Consider the following 25,454-nt stretch of genomic DNA (forward strand, 5'->3'; position numbering starts at 1 on the left):
CACAGCACAGCAGAAGCAGGTATGTTCTGGAGGGTACCTCTCCCAACAGGTGCTCTTGAGAAAGACACTCCTCTGACCTCCCATTTTCCAGGTACAGTCCTAGTCCATGTATGTTGTCACAAAGCAATTAAACAATTTCACTCTGAAAAAAATATCCTCATTTGCCTAATGAATAATACATGGTCACCTAGTAACATGACATGAAAGATGCTTTTTTCCACCTGTTTCTCACAGTTGGACATTAATACTTGGTCCCCTGTCAGAACCTTGATCTATTCACCTCCCATCTCTTGGCAACACCAGAGCTGTCTAGCTGCAATCTCTCTAGAGGATAAACTCATTTTTTTAAATTTTAGGGCTTTATCTGCTCCCAGAGTCACCTAGGATATTGCAGGTCCAATTCTGCAGGCCAGATTCCAGCAATTTTCAGAGAGGAATTTTAAACTGACCTCAGATGTTTCTTCACGATCCTCCTAGCATAGCTGTGCCTCTTCCCACAGTGGACTCGTGGATCGATTCCACAGGGGAACACATATGGCAGGCTTTAAATTGCCTTCATTTCCCTCTGACTCAGCAAAAAAATGTAATTTTTTTTTTTGAGCCACTGACTGAATTTAAGAGTTCCAGGGCAACAGTTTTGTGAAATCTGTTATTTACAAACCAGGAGAAGGAAGGCAGCAGATCACAGCTTAGGAAACTCCCAAAATTCTTCAAGGAATTATTAAGATATGTGATGATACCTCTTTTTGAAAGTCTCCTTTAAATACCGGGTTGAATAATGTGCCTTTTAACCAACTGGGAATAGTCACGAAGGAAGAGGAAACAGTTTGGGCAGGGAATGGATAGCATACTCATACAGTCTAAGGAGAGTTTTCAAGAAACTCTTGGCAGAGGTATGGTTTAAGGAAACCAACAGAAATAGTGCAATCTCTCAGGGCAGGTAAAGTGAAGGAGCCATTACCACACCTTAGCTCAAAGGGAAAAATGGAGAAAGCCACTCCTAGAACCAGTACCCAGGGAGGCACAGGAGAGGGCATTCTAATAGGAGCTGCAGCCTTTGGTTAGGGACATAGCCATGCCACAGTGACCTGGCTGAGAGCCAGGAAGTAAATACCTGACCTTAGTCTCCTCTGGCCCTCCAATCTTCCACCACTGCCTTAAGCAAAGGAAGCCTGTCAATGGGGTCCATACAGGACCTCCCCAGGGCACAAAGCAGGATGGGAAGAGGTGAAAAGTGGATCTGGAAGGGCAAAAGAATGTCCAGAACAGCCCCTCATGGCAGATGAAGGTGGGGATGGGGCCAGCTGAAGGAAAGCACTGGCAGCCTGACCATCTATGAATGTGCAGCTTCTACAACTGCAGAGGTCCAACCGGCAGGGAGGGAGATCATGCCTTGCACTGATCAGGAAGAAGGGAGAAGGACAACCAGGCCACTGGAATGACCTTGGTCTTGGGAGTCACCCTTGCTCCATCATTACTGTGAGGAGGCAGTTTTATGTCCTCGGGAAAGTTACTGAATCTCTGTGAGCCTCAGTTGAGTCCATATCTTCCTGGGTTTTTACAAGGTTTTCTGCCTCTGAATCCATGGGTCTCCTTGTGTTGTCACTGCGTATTTAGGGAAACAAATACATACTAAGCAAGAAGTGGAACACCGTACTGGAGAGAGCTCTATTTCTGGAATCCAGAGACCTCGATTACATAGGGTAGGGAAAAGGAAAAGGAAATGTTGAAATAGTCTAAAAATAAATCACTAATCTTTTCAGTGTTCTTTTATTACTAAGGAAAGTGCACATTAAGAAACTGCCCCATTCCACCCATGACCTCACCTTCAACTTGACCCTCACCCCATCCCTGAACTTACTCAGTCCTTGATCTCACCCCATTCCTGGCACCTAACCCCAACCTGACCTTTAATTAATTCTTAATCTTACCCATCCTTGGCATTCCCCATTCCTGAACTCCATCCAGTAAGGGATGAGGCCATGGAACAGGGGTGGAGTGAAGATGTCTGTGAAGCTCATTATTAGGTCATTTTTTTAAGCTGAAGTGTAAATGGTCTGTTTTTAGGACCACGGTAGAGATACAAATGCAAAAACAACCACGGTGTCAAAATACCCACATGTAAAAGGTACATCAAAACATCATGAACACAAATTACTTAACCTCTCTGAGTTTCCTCCTATGCAAAATGGAGAGAATATTTGATGATTCGCCTTGGTGTAAGGAACAGAGATAATGTACATAAAAGTGTCTGACATGTGGCAGGTGCTGAATGAATGGTAGTTACCATATTTGTCCTGACTCTGCCATGAACCAACTGAGTGACCTTCAGCACATCGCTTAAGTTCTCTGAAGCCTGTTTCCTGCCCTTAAGATTGAGCCGAGCATCATGTCCAGCTTAAGAGAATGCTGTGGTTCTCAAGCAGGTGCGTTTAGAGGGATCCCAACCTAACCAGCTGAAGATCTGGATCCTGGGACACAGAGGAAGACAATGAACTGACTGGCCTCCAGTGTAAGCTCTCCATCCCTGACCACTGCCCCAGAGCACCAAAACGTGCATCTAGTGTGAAACCTATTAATATCTACTCACTGAGAAAATGGAACTTTCTCACAGCAGACCCATTCTTCCCTCTGTTAATTTTTTGTGGGAAGGAGTAATGGGTTAGTCAACTATACACTGAATTCTGAAGAGATCACACAGTCCCATCAAGAAGCTTCAATGCCTGTCAATTTTCTTTGCAGTTTATTTTTAAAGACCCAAACGGAATGGTATGCGAGTGGGGGAGGGGGGAGTCTTAATGCAGTCCTTTTTTGCTCTTGACAACTAGGTCACATCTCAACAGCCTCCTGCACCTCTCTCATCCCTACTCCTTCCTTTTTCAATTTAAAATGTCACTGTCTGCTCTTCAACCTGATGAAAGTTATGGCGAGGCAGGGAGAGTTAATGACTGTAGATTGCTTTAAATTGAAAACCTGAGTAAGTCAAGAACCACCTTGACAGCTGAGTGCTTCCCTTGGACAAGCCTAAGTAATTAAGTTTAGTATTTAAGCCAAGCATAAGGTCAGATGGAACCTATCCAGGTAGCGCTTTCTGGAAACCTGAAGAAACACAAAGCTGTACCTATGTCCTTTTATGATGTGGAGTGGAATTGTGCATGAAGAAAGGGAGCCCAGTCTCAGAAAGGCCTCACCTTCTCTTACTCTGCTACCAGGACAAATTCACTCACTCATTCAGTCATTCATTCATTCATCTGTCAGCAAACATGTCTTGAATCCCTGTGTGCCAGCTCCAAGTCAGGTGCAGCTAATGCAGAGATGAATACAGAGCTCACAGGCAGGTAGAGACAGACTTGTGAAGAAAGCCCCTGGACCAGCGGTCCTTTCTGTCACCAGAGACCGGTTTCGTGGAAGACAGTTTTTCCACGGACTGGGGTGAGGGGGATGGTTCTGGCGATAATGTGAGCAATGGGGAGCGATGGGGAGCGGCAGATGAAGCTTCGCTGGCTCGCCTGCCGCTCACCACCTGCTATGCATCCTGGTTCCTAACAGGCCGCAGACCAGTACCAGTACCAGTCTGTGGCCTGGGGGTTGGGGACCCCTGCCCTAGACCACACCCCACAGGGGCAGCAGTAGAAGAAGCAGCAAGGTGGAACAGTGACACAGGCAAGCCCATGGTTCACTCACAGAAGAGCAAGTAGGAGTCAGAGAAGGCTTTCTGGAAGAGGAAAGCCCCTGTAGAGTGAAGAGCCCTCTGGTCAGAGCATGAGCAAGACACCAAGGCATGCAATTAAAAGCAATGCAATTTGGCCCCACCCTCCAGAGACACCGCACCAAACCACGCTGGATGCACAGGACTCCACATGCTTTTAGTGGTGCCTTCCTCAGGGATTCTAAAATTACAGGTGGCCACCTTCCCTGGCCCACTTGTTATGCAGCCACAGCTAGACCCAGGAATAAGTTATAGGTCTTTGACTTTTCCTGTGTTCTACCTTGGAGCCCACCATTATCTCCACGAGGGCAGGGACATCCTTTCTAGTATGGAAGGCAGTCTGGAATAATGGAAAGAATTTCAGTTCTGGAAGTGGACATCCTAGGGTTTGACTCCTGGCTCCATCACTGTGTCTGTGCAAGCCGTGAAACTTCTAAAACTTCACATCCTCACCCCAAAACTGGGGATAATAATAGTCTGCTTGTAAGTAATAAAATGTATTTAATGAGATAGTTTATGGAGAATACCTAGCTTAGCAAATGTTCCCCCCTCCTTCCCTGAGTATAGAGCTATGCACATAGAAGAAAAAATATTTGATAAATAATAAACACATGCAAAAAATTACTCCTGGACCCATCTCCAAAAAATCAGAAACACCTTATAATTCCAACATAAATGTTCTTTTATATTATATTACTTACATGTTCTAGAACTGAAGACTTTTGGGGGGAGGACTTGTGAAATACATGATTCTGGAATTTTCTGTTTTGCAATGTGCTAGATTAGCCAGCATTTACAGTATCATGTTATTCCTTTTGTCCAACTCAGCTTCTAGGTTGAGTGGGAAAACAGGAAGGTGGCTTATACAAACCATTAGCCTGAACTTAAAACAGATCTTTAAAGAAACAACAGTAACTACTTTCTTTAAATGTGGTCAATGGTATTTCAAAGTCCGGTGGCTGGGTGCACAAGCTGGAGACCTACAATTCTCTAGTCTTGTTTTCTCGTCACCCCATATCATCACAAAGCTAGGGCTGCTTCTCTGTTGCTCTCTGGTTACTATAAATGACAAAAGTTTTAATTCTGATACAGTGAAAACTAATTCTAGCAAGTGTCCTGCTTTACCCATGCTAATGAGCAATTAAACAGATAACATGGAATAAGGGTCTCCTCTTTTATATACCAGAGATGCTTGAGCATCCGTTATACCCATGATCGCATACTGTTAACAGTCCTTATTTTTGCCCTGGTTGAATTCAGTGAACTCGTGAATATTTATGAAATATTATTTACTATGCAACTAAAAGGTGTGAACAGTGCTCAGACTGATTAGGACTATTGTGAGAGACAGTCTTCCTTCCACTTTTTTAGATTTCCATACACTGAAATCTGTGGGGGAATCACATGAAACGGGACTCCTCCCTAATTATTCCCAGTGCTAAACAATTAACTCTCCAGGCTCTGAAGATTCCAGCTTGAAAAAAAAAAAAAAAAAAGGAAGGAAATGTGTGAAGATCATCACCTAGTGGCTATAATGTGAAGTGTCACAAAATATCAGAAAACCATCTTTTTTATATCTCACAGATGGTATTAACCAAGTCTAAGAATATGAGAAATTGCCCCGACATTTCCTCCGAAGACACTTCCTCCCACGTGGCTGTGGGAGTTGGATAAGAAGCCAGTATCGTCAGGGGGTGCAGGGCGGGGAGCCCAGGAGCCCTTACACACACCATGTGAGCCCTTCATCACACAGTAGAGGTGGCTTCCTGCAACATCCAAGCACAGGGCTGGTCAGCCTGGGAAGCCAGTGCAGTCACATTTGGAGTCTCACCTTTGCTTCCTCCGTCTGTCCTTCTGTCCAGTAAGACACCGGGCCTAGTGTTATGGGTCTAATTGTACCCCCCAAAAAGATAGGTTTAAGTCCTAAGGAGCTAACCCCTTGATACCTCAGAATAGGGCCCGGTTTGAAAATAGGGTCATCAAAGATGAGATTAAACAGTCACACTGTAGTAGAGAGAGTCCCTAATCTAATGACTGCTGTCCCTATAGGAAGACAACTAGCATGCAAAGACAGACACACAGGGAGAACACCATGTGACCACGAAGGCAGAGGGTGGATTTATGCAGCTTCAAGCCAAGGAATACCAAAGATTGCCGGCAAACTATCAGAAACTAAGAATAAGCAAGGAAGGATTCCTCTACAGGTTTCAGAGGGAACATGGCCCTGCCAACATCCTGATTTCAAATTTCTAGTTTCCAGAACTGGGAGACAATAAATTTCTGTTGAAAGCACCATCCAATTTCTGCTACTTGTCATGGCAGCCCTAGCAAATGAATACACCTCACCTTTCACCTCTAGTGCCTCTTTCATCCTAGCTCAGGCTCTCATATTCCAGATAAACATGCATAGTTGTCATTGTTTGCTGGCCGCTCTCCCAACTGCCAGGCACTTACCCTGTTCAGCTCACCCTTAACAATGCCAGATTGATCTTTTTAGAATAAAATTCTGATTTGGTCACTCATCTGTGCTTTCCCTGTCATATGGAAACCAAGTGTCTTCAGCCAAACATTCAAAACTCCCCTTGATCTATTTCCTTCCAGCTAACCTCATATTTTGCTCAAGTATTTCAGCCGCATTAAACTAGTTGCTGGTATCTATGCCTACTCCCTTTCCTACTTCTATGATTATGGTATTTGTCACCCTTGTCTTCATCAGGATCAAACAATACTTCTTGGGGAAAAAAATCTTCCTCCATTTGTCCCCAGCAATAATTCTAGGAAGTTCTCAACAAGTTCTCAGTTCTCTGAATTCTTATAGCTCTTTGCCCTTACCTCTCTGATGACATCTTTCTTTTTCCATCTTGTGCTGTAATTAATCACAATCTCTAATGCCTCAGTTCACTCAGCAGTAGGTAAGCTTTCTGAGTAGGGACCATCTCTGAATGCCCTCAATGCTTTATATGTCAAAACATAATTGGATAAATGATGCCCTGTAAAGGAATGATTGGATAAATGTTGCCCTTTCTTCAGTGTCTAAGGCATGGTCAGATCATCTCTTCACTTCATCTAATACCATGCTCTCCCTTGACCTCCCTGTTCTGGCCACACTGGCCTTTAAGTTTGTCCTACTTGATATGCTCTTCCTGCCCCAGTGCCTCTGCACGTGGAAGTCCTTCTTCCTGGAACACGCATCCCTGCCTAAACATCCAGTTAACTTCTCCCTGAGATTTCAGCTCAATCATCACTTCCCCAATTAAAGTTCTGTTAATCTTTCTGACTAGATTAAGATTAAATTCCTATTGTGTTACTTTTCATCTCTGACACTCACCACAGGTGCCCCTGTACATTTATGGGCATGATAATTTGGTTCATGTGCATCTTCCCTACAAACGGTAAGCTCCATGAGGACAGAGACAGCTGGGAAAGTATCTGCCTTAGGTCACTACCATATGCCTCTCATATTGCAGATGCTCAATAGATATTTGTGTAGAAAACAAATAAGTACTTAAGTATATTTGCATGTGTATATATACAAACAATCTACTAGAATTAGAATTTTCTAGACAAGTCTCCAATAGGCAATAATTGTTATATCTACCATATTTGTACCTACTATGTGCTACGCACCGAGTCTAATACTTTACGCATTTTATCTCATTTAATTCTGAAAACGATGCTATAAGTTAGCAATTGTATCCTTGTTTTACACATGAGCAAACAGTGGCTCAGATAAGTAACTCTGCCCAAGATCACGGAGTTGTTAAATAGCAAAACTATGATTGAAAAACCATATATTCCAAAGCTCATATTAAACACCATCCCAGAATTACAAAAGAAAATCAAGCATATTACTCTTGATTCTTTTGAATATACATGATAAACATAAAAGACTGAGCAAATAGTGATAACAACCTTAAAGCCATACCACTTACTAAACTGTAGACTTCTCAAGGGACTGTGTCTTGTTCACCACAGAAAATTCCATTACCTGGCAGAGGGCCTGGCACATAGTAGGTGCTCAATATATATGTGTTAAATGGATTGTTTTATTATTGAAGTAGAGTTGACTTATAACATTAGTCTCAGGTGTACAATATAGGGATTCAGTATTTTTATAGATCATACTCTGTATAAAGATATTATAAAATATTGCCCATATTTTCCCTGTGCTGTACATTACATCCTTAAATCTTACTCATTTTATACCTAGTAGTACCTCTAAATCCCCTTATCTTCCCTTGACCCTCCCCCCACCTCTCTCCTCAATGGGAGCCAACTAGTTTGTTCTCTGTATCTGTGAGTCGGTTTCTGTATTATAATATTCATTCATTTTATTTTTTAGATTCCACATATAAGCGAAAACTGTATTTGTCTTTCTCACTCTGACTTATTTCGCTTAGCATAATACCCTTTAGGTCCATCCATGTTGTTGAAATATTTGTTAAATGGATTCAAACTTCAAACAAGGTTTGTCACATCCAAGGAAGATAAAACACATAGAGCCAGAGTCAAATTTCTGCTTTGGAGAAAGCAAATAAAGGAGTAGGAAAGGGAAAAGTAAGGAGACAAGGTGTAAAATCTCTTGAGCCCCTAATGTGCGCTGGTGTGCTCTTTTAGTTGTGTTGTTGTTTTTTTTTAAGTTTTAGATGTTATCCCACTTAAACCTATAATAACATTATATGACACCATTATAGTATTTCTGAGTTGCAGGTGAGAACTCTGATGCTCATGAATGCTTTTAAACTCACGGCAATGTGGTTCCACAGTCTACACAGGGGCTACCTCAGTACAAACAGATGTTAAAGATGGTGCCCAGCAAATCACAGAAAGGTGAGGGCTTCCAACTGTAAAGCTCCCAGAGTGTGTGAATTACTCAGAAACTTGTTCTGCTGAATAACTTGGAAGATGAAGCTTTATATGAGCCTCAATTCTCATTACTTCTGTTTCTATTTTATTTTCCAGTGTCAGTTGTATTTGCATGTAACCCCTCACAGTCCTTTTCCTGAAAACTCTTGAGGAAAAAAAAAAATGGCTTACTGAAATGGAAGTGGTGTCAGGATCCTGATTTCTTCCAAAACAATCAGCCAGTCCTTTTAATGTGCTTCCTGCAGTGAATGTCCAGCAATCCAAATCCCCCCACAGTGATAAATGGAAAGAGTGACAAATAGTGTTTTCCATGGAAATGACTAAGAATAATGGCTGGAGAAAACTGAAACAATGGCATTGGGTCCCATAATAATGCTGAACTACAAAGTTTATAAAATGTGGAACAATGGGGAACTCGACTTCACACTGACTAAAATTTCAGATCCAGCATCACATTACCTCCTCTACAAGGCAGGAGTAAAGCAATTCTGATTGTGCACCGTTTTATTTCAAAGAAGTGGTACCATCTTCCTGGTAATGTCTGTTTCACCATTAAATTAGCTAACTCTTGGGATGATATTTCTCCTTCTACATAATATTTCTATATGCAATCCCTCATCTCACTCTTAGAATATATAAAGCAGGTGATTATTATCACCACTTTACAGATGAGGACACTGAGGCTGGGACAGTAACAGCTCCTCTAAGAGCTCACAGCTCATGGGGCAGAGCAGGGACTGGAACCTGGTCTATTTAATTCCTATGCTCTCACCACTGCCCCTCGCTACCTCCTAATACCACACCATATAGAGGAAGACACTTACTTAAGAGTTTCCACACTGATGACTCCTTCCTAAAGGACAACCATCAAGGCATTACTCAGGAGAAAACCAAGAGGACTCCATAAGAGTACGAGTGAGGTCCGTCACTGCATTCCTCAAGCCTGCGATGGAAAATCTGCCATCAGCCCTCAAAGAACAGTGCCCTGGAGGAGCTGAAGTTAATGCTGGCTAAGGGCTTAGAGCAGCGATTGGCATATTGTACACGGTACACAAGGAGTGTTCATTAAATGAATGCACATACACTTAAGTGCCCAGGCTGCCAAGTATTCTTTCTTTAAGCCTTCATCTCCACCAGCAGGGTAAATAGTAATAAAATTAGTAATAATAATAACAATAATAATGATTTATCATATTGGCTAGTAACAGTTTAATCCTCATACAACTGTTTAAAATATATTATTAGCCCTATTTTACAGATGGGGAAAACTGACATTAAGCAAATTCTCCAAGCTGTTTACTGCTATTAAGTGGACAGTTAAGATTTGATTGCCCTATTGTTACAGAACGCAAGTCCGTGTGCCCCATGCGCAGTGAGGCCAAACAATCCCAAAACACTGGAATTTGGAACAGAGAAAGGTTGATTACAGGGCCATGCAAGGAGACGGATGGCTCATACCTTGAAAACACCGAACTCCCAGAAAGCTTTCAGCAAAGCCCTTTTATAGGAAAGGTGAGGGAGGGGCGTGGTTAGTTGATGCAGACTTCTTGATGTCAGATCCTTTGTTCTTGAGGTCATGATGTTCCCGTAAACCTCACCAAAACAAATGTTATTCTCTGTTCTGACAAGAAAGGAAAGGATAGGTATTTAGTTCTGTCTCCATGCCTCCTTGCGGCTTTTAACACTTAACAAATTCTGTAAGCAAAGCAACATCATTACCCCTCATTTTACAAGGTCCCAAGGCTCGACTTTCGCCCTCTGAGGCCCAGGCCCTGGCTAAGAGGAAGGGGTCCCTGCAGGGGCCGGTTACCCTGCCCGGGAGCGTTAGTCCAGCACTCAGTCTGGGTCCTCCCGCCAGTGCCCAGCCCGACTGAAGAGGCAGAGCTCAGCTGGCAGCATCCTCAGGGCCAGATGCCCAGATCCTGCGCAGCCGTCATCACTGAGGGAGCCAAGTGCCCTGGACCAAGCCGGTCCTCAGGCTCCTCAGACCCCCCAGACGAGGGCCGGGTCCCACGGACGGTGACCCACGGTGACTGCCGCCGCCACTAGGTGGCGGAGGTGGGGATGGGGCAGAGGTTCGCTGCTGCCTCAAGGCCTGGGCCCGGCCAGTAGGGGGCCATGGCGAGGGCTCTGGAGCTCTGCAGGACACAGCCCTCAGCCTGTCCGCGGGGCCCCCGGCTCACCCACCGGCTCGAGGCCAGAGGGCCTGGAAGGGAGGGCCCCTGAGAGAAGACCGCGATTCGCCTCTCACCGCACTCTCTACCATGGGGACCACAGCACGGCTGACTGCCTGCAGAGCGAGACCTCTAATCGCCAAAAATTAACGGTCTCGCGGTCTCGAGGTCTCGCGGTCTCTGAGGTCTCGCGCTAACCATCTCGGTCTCGCGCTAACAGCCGCCGCCCCGCCCCTATTATACTATTCTAAATTCTCTCCACCCTACCATGCTTCTTTAAGACCTAGTTAATTCAGTCAGGAATTAACTGTGTAGATCTAATGGTAAGGTATTCCATGGCTTTGTTGTGCCAGTTTCAGCATGGTTATTACCTATAGGCTGATATTTTGGCTGAACTAAAGCACAGAAAAGGTGGCCACCTTTTTTTAAATGAGAGCGGGTTTGGCCCCTTCAGTTTGATTTAGTGTCCTGGGAGTCCCCCAAGTCCCTCAGAGCTGCATTGTTCTTGAACCAAATGTATTTCGTATGCATTTGGAGTAACTGATGTCTTCCTAAAGGAAGAAGGAATATGGGAGGCAGGGGTGAGATTCATCTTCAACAAAAAAGGACAAATCCACTTCAAGCAACGAGGGAAAGAGTGAGACAGCCTAGGGACCACTTTTACTCTGAAAATATGGCAGAGGCTTCTCAGGACACATTACAGCCATTCCCCAAATTGGTCTGCAGGACAGCCGCCAGGCACTAGCCCAACAAAGATAAAGACTGGGTATGAGAGGATGGATTTGAAGTATTGTAATAGGGTGACAGAGGCTATGGTCTTGGGACCTGTATCTTCTTGAAAAGGGCCCTGAATTCAGCATTGTGTATATTCCTCAAGAATGTGTTACTGCCTGTAGATGATCCATGTGAGAAATTTTGTGTAATATCTGGGTGGTCTCTTACAAAGACCCTGAACCCCATGTTCTGAAAAAGGTCATTGGCCACTGTACCAGAAGGATATCAATCCTGGCTTTCCCTCCCAGAGAATTTAGGAAAAACAGTTGACCCTTGAACAATGCCAAGGGCTTAGGGGTGCCAACCCTCTGCTCAGTGGAAAATCCTTGTATAGTCAGCCCTGGGTATCCTTTCTCAGTATCCCCGGTTCTGTCTCAGAGGATTCAACTATCTGCTGACCTTGTAGTACTGTAGTATTTACTATTGAAAAGTATCTGCATATAAGTGGACCCACACAGTTGAAACCCATGTTGTTCAAGGGTCAGCTATTGATGTATACATGACGTCAATGCTTTGATGTATTATCTCATCTAGTCCTTACACTAGGCCTGCAAATAAACATCAAGAGCCCCTGCTTGCAGTTTACACAGTCATTCAACATATATTAAGCACATACTGCATTTCAGACACTATGCTGGGGATACCGCGGTGATTAATACAGCTGCGGCCCCGCCCCCTTGGAGTTTAATTTCCAAGGGAAGAAGGAAAAGTGACACGAGAAGGTTTTTAAAAATGGCAGGAGAGATAAGGGTTAAGGTACCGAGAGAAGGAAGAAAGCAGGTATCCCTGCCCTTAGCCTGTCCCGGGCATTCCCCCTAGCTCCCCTCTCCTACTTATCTTCCTATCTTACCCCCCACCCCCGCAAACTCCCCCCTCCCACCCCCTCTTCTCCCCCTGCTCACCCACTCCCCCGCCTGGCTCCCAGAGCTGCCCATTTTCTTGCCTGGTCGTGCGAACGGGTAGGGAGGCGTGAGAGGAGACGGTGCGGGGGGAGGGGGGGGTCCCACGGGCCCGCTCCCCCAGCCCCCCCCACCCCACCTGGCGGCGTAACAGTCCTTCTCCAGCCCTGCGTGCGCCCACCGCCCTTGCTCCCTCCCCCGACCCAATGTCCAGACTGGCTCCACAATGGAAATGAGTCCAGTTACCCAGTAGAAATGTGCTGCCACTTTGACCAAGACGAAATTAAACGGCTGGGCAAGCGGTTTAAGAAGCTGGACTCGGACAGTTCGGGCGCTCTGAGCGTGGAGGAGTTCATGTCCCTGCCGGAGCTACAGGAGAACCCATTGGCGCAGCGAGTGACAGTCGTCTTCGACACAGACGGCAATAGAGAGGTAGTGAAGAACCTAGGGGTAAGACGGGAATAAAGACATAGACCTACTAGAGAATGGACTTGAGGACACGGGGAGGAGGAAGGGTAAGCTGGGACGAAGTGAGAGAGTGGCATGGACATATATACACTACCAAACGTAAAATAGATAGCAGTGGGAAGCAGCCGCATAGCACAGGGAGATCAGCTCTGTGCTTTGTGACCACCTAGAGGGGTGGGACAGGGAGGGTGGGAGGGAGGGAGACGCAAGAGGGAAGAGATATGGGAACATATGTATATGTATAACTGATTCACTTTGTTATAAAGCAGAAACTAACACACCATTGTAAAGCAATTATACCCCAATAAAAATGTTAAATAAATAAATAAAAATAGAGAGGTGGACTTCGGGGAATTCATCCTGGGGACCTCCCAGTTCAGTGTCAAGGGAGACAAGGAGCAGAAGCTGAGGTTTGCTTTCAGCATCTACGACATGGACAAGACGGCTACACTTCCAGCAGGGAGCCCTTCCAGGTGCTGACGATGATGGTGGGGGACAACCTGAAAGACTGGCAGTTACAGCAGCTCGTGGACAAAACCATCATCGTCCTGGGCAAGGATCACGGTGGGAAAATATCCTTCCAGGAATTCAGTGCTGCGGTCGGAAGCCTGGAGAGCCACAAGAAGTTGCTGACAATTGTGCGAGCTTTTATAAGAGCACCACCCAACAACGACTTTTTCTTTCTTCTCAAAGATCAGCTCAAGAGGCCCAGCACCCGTCTCTCTGGCCTGCTGGGAAGTATTTCTCTTTGTGAAGCAACATTTTCTAACACCAACCTCTTGCCCACCTCAGTGTTATGTATTCTCCTGGGAATGCCCTAAGTCAGGGAGAACGTAATGAAGGAGCATGGCGGGGAAGAAAAGGAAATGGCTTTTATGAACGTATTTTCTTCTTTGTTTTGATTCAGAGGCCAAACTATAAAGAGTGAAGAATAACTTTTAAAGTTCAAAAATAAGAAAATATACATCTTTTCCTTTACTTCTCATGGTTTCATATGTGGGGAAAAATTCCGAAAAGGTGTTAGGTGAACTGTTTTCATTTACTTGTGGTGTTCAGGCATCTTTTGACAGGTCGTTATCTACTTATTGTAGCAACAGGGATGAATATATTCCTCTTGGCTGAGCCTCTTTTAATCACCTCTCTCTGGGCAACAAAAACCCATCTTTCGCTTTTGAAAGCCACAGCCCACTCCCCATGGTACATCCAGAAATCCCCGAGCATGTCTTGAGGGTCAGGAATCCAGCTAGGCTCCTCCTATCTCATCGCTCCAGCTCCTGCACAGTTTCTTTTCAGAGCAGAAACTCAAGGCTCTTGTAAGAAATGCTAAGACTGGACTAAATGCCCAGTCTAACGATCAGTCTCAGTGAAGGTGGGTTTTAAGGGTTGGCTGCCCACTCCAGTGTTAAGTTCAGTTCATGGGGCTTCCGCTCAAACAGGGCAGAGAACTTCGTAGGAAGCTCTCTCACCTCCAATACTCAGCCCCACTCCAGTTGGAGAGAATAGGCCACATTCAGAGTCATTCTTCCCACAAGCAGAGGCAGTGAAGATTCCAGCTGCAGTGGACTCTCCCTAGGATGCTGAAGCGGTGTTGCTCCTGGCACTCAAAAGATGCAGAGATGAGCAGGTACACCTCTGCAGCAGGGGTGGACGCTCTCTACACTAACAAAGCTTACTTCTTAAAATCAGACCTGGGCCTGGCAGGGAAGGCAAGAGCTCTCTCGTGGTGGGAAGCCTTTTCTCTAATGTAACAGTCAGCCCAGAGTCCCTCACACCCTAATAAACCTGCAGCCAAGGGGTGTGCTGGAGCCTATTCATACTGGGTGAGAATCAAAGTGTGCACGTCCCTCCCCAACCCCGTGTTCAGTGATGTCATGTCGATCGCTTGAAATCAGCCATAGTGGGAGTAGTAAGTACCTCACAGAAAAAAGCAGAAAGTTTTAGTTGTTTTGCTTCTGCTTGTTTTGGAGAGCCAGTGTACCAGTAAGTACACTGCTACCTGCACCCTAGATGTTACCAGCTCTCTGTGGTCCCACTTACTACTGTCAGGTCCTGGGGAACAAGCTGTCCTCAGAAGAGCTGGGACAGGACTGGTCCCAATGTCTGCCACGTTACATCAGGCCTGTTTCTCACAGTGGTCCAATCGCCGTAGAAGGTGCTTAAGGCTCTCAGAATACCAGGACAATGAGACGTACTCTCCCTACATGTACTAAGACAAGGGACAAAACCCAGGTGAGTTTTCTCAGGACAAAAAAGATCTGTTTCAAGATTAATTATCCTTATATTTCGAAGAGGCTGGTAGCTAGTCTTCCCTGCCCCCATCCCCCCGCAAAAATAAAACCCAAAAGTGGGACAAGTAAATCCACAAATTGAATTACTGTCCGAGCACCCATCTACCAAGGCACCCTGCCATACTTTTTATTCAATAAATTACTTATGAACCACAAAGAATAGGTATCCGACCCCTTAACTTCCTGCGCAGTCCTAAAAAAAATGTATGAATGATCAGTAAATGCTCCCAATCCTGTAGTTATATGAGTCTTACCCCCATAGTTCAAAGACTCAGACTGGGTTTGGATGCAGTTACAACTGGGTTTTTATCACAGTCACTTCTTATTAGTTGTGTGAGCACAAGCATGTTACTTAACCTCTTTGTGTCATTTCTCCTGATTAAAATGAAGATCCATCCCCAGGTTATTTTGAGGATTCAAGAAGATTAAACATGTAAAGTGCTAGAGCACAAAACTTTCACGCTACCCATGGCCTTCCCTTCCCCCTTTCGTCCTCTTCTACTAGATCAATATATAAGGGAGAAGGAGGCCTCTTGGTTCCTTTCCAACGCTTACTTAGTACTTAGCCACACCCACTCTCAGATTAGCTGGACATTTGTGTGATCCTAATCCAGAAAGGAAACAATGGAAATAATGTCAAGATCTTCCCCACCCCTGCATTTGCAGAGGGGATAACAGATGTCTTGACTGGAGAAAGTTTAAAAGAGTAAGACTCTCATCCTAGCCCAACCTATTTGACTTTGTGGAGGAAAGCTTGCATGAGAAAAGTGAGCTTGTGTAATGCCAGGGAAGAGGATTTCTGAAAGAGAGACATTATTTGTATACTCTGCAATGTGCACGTTAAAATATGGAAATTAAAAATTAGGACCGAGAGTTTGAAACATGTTGGATTACATGTTCAAATTTAACAAGAGGAGGAAAATTATTTCAGCTCCTAGAGTGGCTGGAATTCATAAGCTAATTGCTTGATCAGTCTACCTAATATAGTTATTCAAGTCTTTGTGGCAGTGACCTGGAACTGTGAGCCTGTTTCTAGCTTCAGCAACTAGAAAGATCTGACTGTATGAATATTTGGGAAGAGAGATCACATTTACTTCCAAATTAGAACGCTTTGATTCTTCTCTTTGTTAATTGCCAGTTGCCAACAAATCCAGTTCTGTACAGTTCCTCGGGGTAATAATAGTAGTTAATGCATATTGAACAGCTGTTCCAGGTCCTGTTACATTTGTTATATCATTTAATCATCATAACAACACTGTGGGGTGGGTGCTATCATCTCAGTTTTACAGATGATGCTATGGAGAGATCTAGAATCTTCTCCAAGATATCCCAGCTGGTAAGTGACAAAGTGAGGACTTGAACCAGGCTCTGTGACCCCAAATGCTGAGCTTTTTTCACCTCACTCCATTGCTTCCTATTTTTATGGTTTTTGTATTTACCTGCCTCAAATTATTCCTGATAGTCTTATTCATATAATCAAACCAAGCCTCAGTTTTTACAAAGAGGTGAATTTCTTGTCAAGGAGCAAGCAGCTTCTACCTCTTTGGTTCTATACAGTGCAAACAATTAAAAATTAAAAGTATTAGGCAAGGCAGTCTTACATCATCATCCACCTCCATCTCATCTTGAGAAATAAGTGACTGTATTTAGATTAAGCTGGTAACAGCAACCAATATGTTTTGAGGCTGTAGACATCAGTAACACTACGTTGTTGTGCATCATATATTAATGGATTGTGTCTGCTCTCTACCATATGTTGCAATCCCCAAACCACTAGACACTTCCTTTTTTTTGAAACGTAGGAAAAAATATGGCCTTAGCATAGTTGGTTTATTCTCTAAATCTATCTTGCTTCGGAGGAATTCTCAAGGAAAAACCTTCAGGAATTTTTTTAATTACAAATTCCATTCTTCACTTATGCTTATTGATTCTCTCTGTTAGGATTTAAAGTGGTTCGTGAGTCTGGCTACTATGTTTTATCTATTTTGCATGCCTTGAAAAGGGAGAGGCTTGGATGTTTTTTAAGACAAGGTGGCACCATGATAAAGGAGTCAGGTCGCTAGACTGAGAATCGGAACTGGACCTCTCTCCTTTCGTACTGGCTGCCCTAGCTCTTCCACTGGCTGGTGACTGTGTAAATAGTGACAAACCATGTGTCAGCTTTAAAGCACTAGCTGATTCATAGTGAAAAACCATAACACTGAAGCAACAGGAGCAGCCATAAAAGCTGTGTAGATAAAGGATACAATCTGACAGCTCTTAGACTAAATCTGACACACAAATAAGTTGTTTTGTTGTTAATTTTACATGGTGTTTGTTCTCACAATGTTTTGTGTATGTGTGTGTGCATGTGTATGTTGCCAACATTTTTTTAAAAAATAGGATTTTAAGTAAAAATCAAAATTAGCATAAAGGAATGCAGACCACCCCAGGATGGGAGTGGCCTTTTACTGGCTAAGTTACCTCTGCAGCATGGGGCTGAAATCAAAAGTCTCAATAAAGACAAAGCAATATGTTCCACTCTTGTTAAAAAAGCTCAAGATGGACTGAAGTGTTCATTATTTTTCAGAAATAAAGCAATTGGTCATAAAACATCCCAACAATTGCTATTTCTAATGACTGAGCAACAGAAGAGTTTCCAATAATCAAAACAAATAGAGCCATATAGAATTCAAACACCTGTATAATAAAATCTAACAAAACAAAGCTAACAGGAAAACTTAAAAATTGAGACACATATGTAATGTGTTAGGAAAGGGGTTAATAGCTTTTTTCAGTAAAAATCCATGCCTTTTCTGAAATGCGTAATTGGGCAAATCATATAAATATATAATACATACCTGGGGCAACAGGAAAAACAAACATGAAAAAGTAGCCAGAAAAATTGAATAAATACAAACCAGAATAGCTAAAACAGGAAAAAATGATTAGTTGCAAAACAGGGTTGGAGAGGATGTGAGCATCCTGTGCAATGGGGCATCTTGGGAATCACTGGGAATGGTTTTCACACTCTTGAGGACCATTTCACACATCACAAGGCATCAGAACGGTTATATGATCTTACCTGGTAATCCCACCCATTGCAATATATATCTCAAAGAAAGGATCAAAAATGATTTTTTAAATGCTATATGCAAAAGATTTTTTATTGTGGCAATATTTATTATATATATATAATAAGTAATATTAAATACCTGACAGTTTGGGAGTAAACTCAATTACGATAAAATAATAGTTACTGATAATATAAAGCTATTAAAGTTAATAAATAAAATAACTGTATAAATCCATAAATTTTTAGATTAAATTTTTTAAAAAGCATAATTGTTATATTAACATATAACAGAGTTTACAACTCTGGAAAATATATGTGCATATGGTTGTAGTTCAGAGGAGAAAATGAAGAATTGAAAGTATATAGTAAAAGGATAATGGTAATCACCTCAAATTTAATTTTTACAAATATTTTTCTGTGTTATTTTATTAATAAATTAAGACTTTTCAAAAGACCGCACAGTGGAGATAATGTAGCACATTCAGCACCAGGTCCAAGGCTAAAAGATGGTTTCCCAAACCTAGAAGGGGCGGGGGCTCTGGGAGCACAAGGAACAGAAAGGGGGCATCTCCTCAGCAACCTGGGCTGTGCCATATTGAGGAGCTGTTAAGCAGATTCCAGGTTAGAAGAGACAGAGGTGCCACAGCCCCCAGGACCAGGGATGTGATGGGAAGTTCCTGCGGACCCTAATTTTACTGTCCATCTAGATTATTTTCTTATCCAAATGTGTGAGCACTGTTAACTTCACTCATGCAGTGTCTCCCTGGATTTTGCAAATCATTTTTTGTTTCTTTTGTTGAATGTAATCTTTCAGTCTTTCAGTCTTCATTGATGAGAAAGTTTCAGATTCTATGAGTGAATATTTTCTTTATCCCTTTTCATGATTGTTGTTACAATTTTTTAGAAATCCCACATGATTACATCGCACAATCTTACCCCATTGTCTCCACCCAGGCAAACTCTCTCCCGCGATAGCTGTCCTTGGTACCTCTGGAGCCCGCACCTCATGCAGGTGGAGGTCTCCAACTTCTGTGCCCGTCCTCCCACCCAGACAAAGGGCTATATGTACAGACACAACGAGTCTGCCAAATTTTATTGAGCTACTTTCTCTTCTGGGCAAAATAGTGGGGTGTTAAAAAAAAAAAAAGGAGATCATGTCTTCGAAATTAGAAACAGCATTTGCTTGCTCCTCATCCTGCTTCCAAGTATCTAGGAGAGGAATTGAAAGCAACGATTACAGACTCTTTAGAGGATCAGAGAAAATGGGTAGCTGCTGTGGAGTGGGTGATGTGGAGTGGGGGCCAGGGAGGCTTAGATCATAAGATTTAACCAGTAACATCTGAGGCAAATGATGACTGAAATACTTTAACTGCATTTCTTGCTGGAGTTTTCAGAACCTAGTCAGTTATCTAACCAGCTGTCAGATGTTTCAAGGGTCCACATCTGAGGAAGATGCAAAGGAGGGTTTAGCAGCAACAAAATTGGTGGTCTTGGCCTCTACATGTCACTGATGATCTAGGCAGAGACCAATCAGAACCTTTGATAGTACAGGCATCACCCTTTATCTGAATCTAGTCTGTTCCTGGAAATATGTTGGCTGGTAAATTTCCAGATGGTAGGAGTCCTTTCTGTTATCTTGTATGAGATGAACAATAAAGCCTTCCCACCTCATCCAAAAAGCCCAAACAGTTTCCCTAAATATCACTAAAACATTCTTAGACATTTATTAGTGTTTAATATCTAATGCACAATGCATGGATTGTTATATATGACAATCCACCAATGATTTCTGCATAATATGAAGCATTTAAAACACCAGTTCTTCAATGCTTGATCAGTGGTTATTCATGTGTGCATAACACAGAGTATGCTTTCCCACCACAGTACAGTGGATATATATTAATGTAAATGAACAATAAAATAAAATGTTAAAGAAATATAACAAGTATAAATAACATTTAGCAAAATAAAATAAGCAAGCAAGACAATTTTTTGAGTGGTTACGTATTGATTAAAGAGTTAATGGAGTGAGATTGGATGGGCTAGAGTGAGCCTGTGAAGGACTAAGTGAAGCCATAAATGCCTGAGATTTGCCTGTGGCTAAATCCTGGGACAGTCTTCTCTCCTTGGCTCTTGAGACTCCAGACGTGTGTGGCTGTGAGCTATCAAATGGGATAAAGTAATGGGATGAAGAAAATAAAAAACTTATGTCTGTTTGCATTACTTTGCTTCCATTAATACAGCTCTTGACAACATGAGACTGGGCTGTGATTGCATTTCTGAATGTGATGTTTCTGCTCCTGTCACTTGCACCTGCAGTCATTATTTTGTCTGCATCACTTAAATTTATTTTAAAGATTGACATTGAATATTCATTGCTCCTCTTCTTCCTCTGACAAGTGATAAATGTCAAGTTGAGCAAGTTCCACTCTATCAGACAAAAAGTTTTCACTTGATAATGTGGGGCTGATGCACATATGTAATGCATAACACATTGAAGTAGTGTGGTCCTAGGGGAAGGACAGCTGAATTACAACTGCAGCGGTACATCTTATCACTGAGACCCAGACACGGTATAACCATTTTCATTGGTGCCCAAAGGCAGATTATAGTGTTTTCTATTCAGATGGTGAGTTCTGAATAAAATTTTTTGCAAGTTGTAACAGGGAATAGTCAGAGTTCAGATAGCAAGGGGTACCTGTGAATGGTGTTCGCTTGAAGGCAGTGCGGGCTTTGGCATCAGACAATCCTGGATCCATAGCCTGGCTTCCCCATTTATTAGCTTGTATGATCTTGGGTATGGTAGTTAATGAGCCTCAGTTTCCTCAAATGTAAAATAGGGATAATAATACTTAACTTACAATGTTATTATAAGATCATAATATGCATATATGGTGTCTGGCACACAGATGTCCAATTAAAAAAAACACAGCAACTACTTCTATTAGTCTGTTAGCATGTGGATGTAAACAACAGAAATTTAAAGAAAGAAATGTATAAAATAAACTGAATACAGCCTCTTTGTTATTGGGATAATAAGAGGAAAATGAGACTAATTACTGTTATGCACAAAATAACAGAGGGAACATCATGCTTTTAAAAGCAGGACGATTCACTGTAAGTTACATTTTTCTTCTTCATCTTGGCAGCACCTTATAAGAAAGCAACACCAGTCTGTTTAGTGTTTTGCTGAGTGTTTGATGCTGTTAGTGTTAAAGTCCAAAATTAATTTCCCCAGTGCATTCTTCATCCACAGCAGTAGTAATTGAATCCTTCTGTAATAGCCGTATCCTGTACACATTACAACAGGCCCAGGCCAAGGGATGTTTTCAAACACATTTGTGTATACTTTCTGGAGGTCAGGTTGGTCACCACTTGTACAGAGATGTCCCAGGAAAAGCCCTCGTACCCGAGTAGCCTTCAGGGTCTGATACACCTCTCACATTTCCTAGACCAGCATTTCTTGTTCCCTAAGGCTGGGCTTCCTCCCTCATTCTCAGGTGTCTTCTAGTTTTCCTGCCTGTGTCCCAGTCTCCTAAACCTGGTGCATATTCTATGCCCCTGCTCACCTCTAGTCTTTTCTTCTTCAGGGATCCTAGCACCCATCTTTGGTCCAGAGCCACGGCCAGAAGTAGTGTCATGGAGGAAAAGAGATTCCATGACCCAGGCTCCCCCAAAGACTGAAATCTCCAAACTCTGCCTCTGAGTCTGGGCCCCCAGATAGACTTCCTGGCATACCACGGAGGTCTAGCCATGTCTGAGCCATCCCAAATGGCTGCTTCTCCAGAACTGGGGGTAGAGGTGGGGAGAATGAAAGAAAGGAAGACCCATCAAGAGGATGGGAGGATCACTCATGTCAGTCAAATGAGGTGGTTAAGAGTGTAGGCTCTGGAGCCAGACTACCTGGGTGTGAACTCCAGCTCTGACCTTTACTAGTTATGTGACCTTGGACAAGTCACTTCATTCTTTTGTTCCTAAGTTTCCTCACCTGTAAAATGGAGGTAGTAACAGTACCTCTCTCATAGGTCCTTAGGAAGATTAAGCAAATTGCTACATTGATAAAGAGCTCAGAACTGTGCCTTCCACATGTTAAGTGCTAAATAATTGTCGATGATGATGGTGACCAAAAGCCTCCAGCAAAGGAATGACACCTAGGCTCCTTAGCATTGGTTTGTGTGATCTTGGGTGAGGTGCTTAATCTAGGCTTGCCTAGTGTGGGCCTGTTTCTCCCTCAGGACACAGGCCTCCTGCACCCTACCCCTGAACACAGCTCTCTATTTCACAAGCCCCCAGATCACTGTGCTGGAAGTTCATGTCTTTGTTACATTCTTTGTTTCTGCTTCCCTCAGCTTCGAGTGCTACTTTCCCACCCGAGCCTCCACATTCTACCTCCCTTACTGTAAGTCTTATCTCATGAGCCAGCTTCTCTGCAAAACCCAGGAGGCGTGGATCAATTTATCATGGGGTATAAATGTTTGCTTCCTCCCCAGATTCAAGCTGATTGAAGGCAGGGAAATAACCCTCCTATCTTCACCCCCCAGTACTTGGGAGAGTGCCTGGCACATAGTAGGCACTCAAGGTATCAAATGTCTTTCTTTCTGCAGGACTGACTGGTCATCGATGTCGTAGACTGGATGATACGTATTTCATAAGGACTTCGTGTAAATCATTTAGCAAAGTGCCTGTCACAGGTGTTAAAGTTATTATATTTACGGCTGTTGTTGCTCTTTTGTTGTAGAGTAGAAAGAGCCCAGACTTTGGAGCTACTAAACAAACATTGACTTATAGACCAGCTTTGTCACTTAAATGCTGCAGGAACTTCAGTTTCCTCAACTATAAATTGCATTTATCATACCTATCTCGGCGCAAAAATAAAAAGTAAGCCATCAACAAATAGGTCCCTTCTCTTTCTCCTCTGTGGCTGTCTAATTTTGTGACCTGGCTCAATTCCCTTCACTTCTCTGGCCCAGGTTACTCATCTTTAAAATGAGGACATTCAACTAGATGATCTCCATGTTCCCTGGCAGATCTAAATGTCAAAATTATTGAACTCATCATCTTTTCCCCTTAAATCTACTCATTCTCTGTCCCTGAGAGAGGTTCTTTCCTTGATAACTATTTAATGTTTTGATATATTAAATTGTTTCAATTTTCAGTCTCTCTCCATGTCTATCTCTCTGTGTCTCTGTTGAGACCATAGGGTAGTCCAGATGCAGGGCCTCTGCACGACTCCAGAAACCATTCATACAATAGGACTGTATGTGAGTAGCACCCCAGGAATTGTGCCCTGCAGCAGCCCTCAGTCCTGGATGGATTCCCTTCAGAGTGTAGTTTAGTGATGTCTGCGGAGCACGCAGAGGAACAGTCTCCAGCTTTCCTTGGGTCCAGCAAAAAAGAATCTGCATCTAAGAGTGAACAATCGTGGGACCAGATGAAGCAACACATTCATGGCCTTTCCTTTCCTGTTCTGCCACAGACTTTGCAAATGGGCATCAAACACTTCTCTGGACTCTTCGTGCTGCTGTGCGTTGGATTTGGTCTCTCCATCTTGACCACCATTGGTGAGCACATAGTGTACAGGCTGCTGCTCCCACGCATCAAGAACAAATCTAGGCTGCAATACTGGCTCCACACCAGTCAGGTGAGTGCCACAGGCATCTTCCTCCAATATTCCTAAACGTCCGAATTCCCAGTAATGGGAGAATCCGGGGCCCCAAGTCAGACTGACAAATGACAGGTTACCAAGAGAACCAGGGTTGTGTAGACACTCTCAATGTACAAGATGGAGTTCCCTCTATCCCATTAATTCACTTGCCCCTTAAATCAAGCTATCCCATAATGCTCGTGCCTTTCATATAACTGTCCACTGTTGCTCACAGTGGAAGGAATAGCATCCCTTTTAACCTGGCTTCTCTTAGTGACAGTCTGAAGAGATGGTGTGAAAGATTTGTTTCCTATAGACTCTTTTCTCGCCAAAATTGAAACCCATTAAATGAACTCGAAGTCCATTTCCCTTTAGATGAACCTACCAGCCCCTGTTCTCACTGCATTTCAATGGTCCAGAGCTTTGAAGTCCACTGGTGCCAAGGCCAAGCTCATAGGATCAAAGTTCCTTCATGTAATCCAGACACCTACACACTCACTTACGGACAGAACTGAAAATGTCAGGCAGACCACCATTCAAGCGTATTCCTTTGCACATCTCACCCTGATGGAAACTGGCACTGAGAGACAAAATGTACTCTGAAGGCTTCTTACCGATGAAGGAGCTCTAGCAAAGGCAGCAGTTCCCCCCGGCCCCCGCCCCCCAGCGCGTTGTCCAGCGAGGCCGGAGGAGCCATCCTGATCTCCCGACGACTCCCTCCTACTTCCCAGTGCACTATCTCAGCTCCTCAGTAGTGAGGCTGCCAGTTCTGCCACCTTTGCCCCCTGCATTGTTATGTGGACTCACTGCTTTGTTAACACAGTACTTTTTTTCTAGATAGGTCACTATCATTGGTTTGGTTACATGTGAACCCTGTTGTTCCTACTTTCATCCTAGGACCTAATTGGTCTCCTAAGGAGGACTCTGCAGACAACTGATCCTCTCCATTGTATGTTAGCATGATTAATTTAATTAATCAGGAGTTCTTACCTTCTTTGATTTGGCTGTTAAGAAGTCAGACTTAAGTTTTTGACTCACCTTTAGCAATTGTGCCAGGCCCTTTGCCACGTGTTGGTTATGATAACTCTTCTTTATATCACATACCTTTTTACAACTCAGAGTATTTCTAAGCTTCCCATCAAATTACTTTTCTTTCCTCCAGGTAGAATAATAACTTATAATTAGAATTTTTGCTCTCTTGAGATTTGGGACTGAATATTGATCTTTTTTCCGTCATCATTGTTAAGTTGTTTAAAGAGGCCTAGGTTTGTAGTGAAGAGATTAAATCTCAGGGGGTACTTTGTCCCCTGGTTGCGTGTTTCTAACAGTCTCTGTGTGTGCATCTGTTCTTTCTGCCAGAGATTACATAGAGCACTAAACACATCATTCGTGGAGGAAAAGCGGCAGCGTTTCAAGACTAAGCGTGTGGAAAAGAGGTAAGGAGAGGCCGGTTCCAGGTGTCATTTATGTTTGTTAAAAGTTTAGAGATGTAACTGAGACTTCATGCTCAAAAGGGAAATTATGTATAATGAATCAAATCGGGACCAAGTTGTTGATAAACACCATCAGTAAAAATA

General features: G+C 43.3%; 2 protein-coding genes across 5 annotated transcripts in view; both read left to right on the plus strand.

The window, feature by feature from the left end:
* The window catches only part of GRIN3A (glutamate ionotropic receptor NMDA type subunit 3A), a 155,201-nt gene that overhangs the window by 120,782 nt on the left and 8,965 nt on the right, over nt 1–25,454 (plus strand). The window contains exons 7-8 of one of the 4 annotated variants that reach the window (XM_030829877.2): nt 23,710–23,874; nt 25,237–25,313. In XM_030829877.2, the coding sequence (XP_030685737.1) occupies nt 23,710–23,874; nt 25,237–25,313 (242 nt within the window). Of the gene's footprint in view, nt 1–8,671; nt 8,794–22,837; nt 22,893–23,709; nt 23,875–25,236; nt 25,314–25,454 lie in introns of those variants that run through there. The other 3 variants (XM_060300679.1, XM_060300681.1, XM_060300680.1) reach the window with 3 other exon arrangements.
* Nucleotides 10,487–13,711, plus strand: PPP3R2 (protein phosphatase 3 regulatory subunit B, beta). The gene is given in 4 exon segments (XM_030884140.2): nt 10,487–10,604; nt 12,637–12,854; nt 13,230–13,326; nt 13,329–13,711. Coding segments are annotated over 4 exon segments (816 nt in total).

The sequence above is a fragment of the Globicephala melas genome, chromosome 6 (genome assembly GCF_963455315.2).
Source record: "Globicephala melas chromosome 6, mGloMel1.2, whole genome shotgun sequence".
NCBI lineage: Eukaryota > Metazoa > Chordata > Mammalia > Artiodactyla > Delphinidae > Globicephala > Globicephala melas.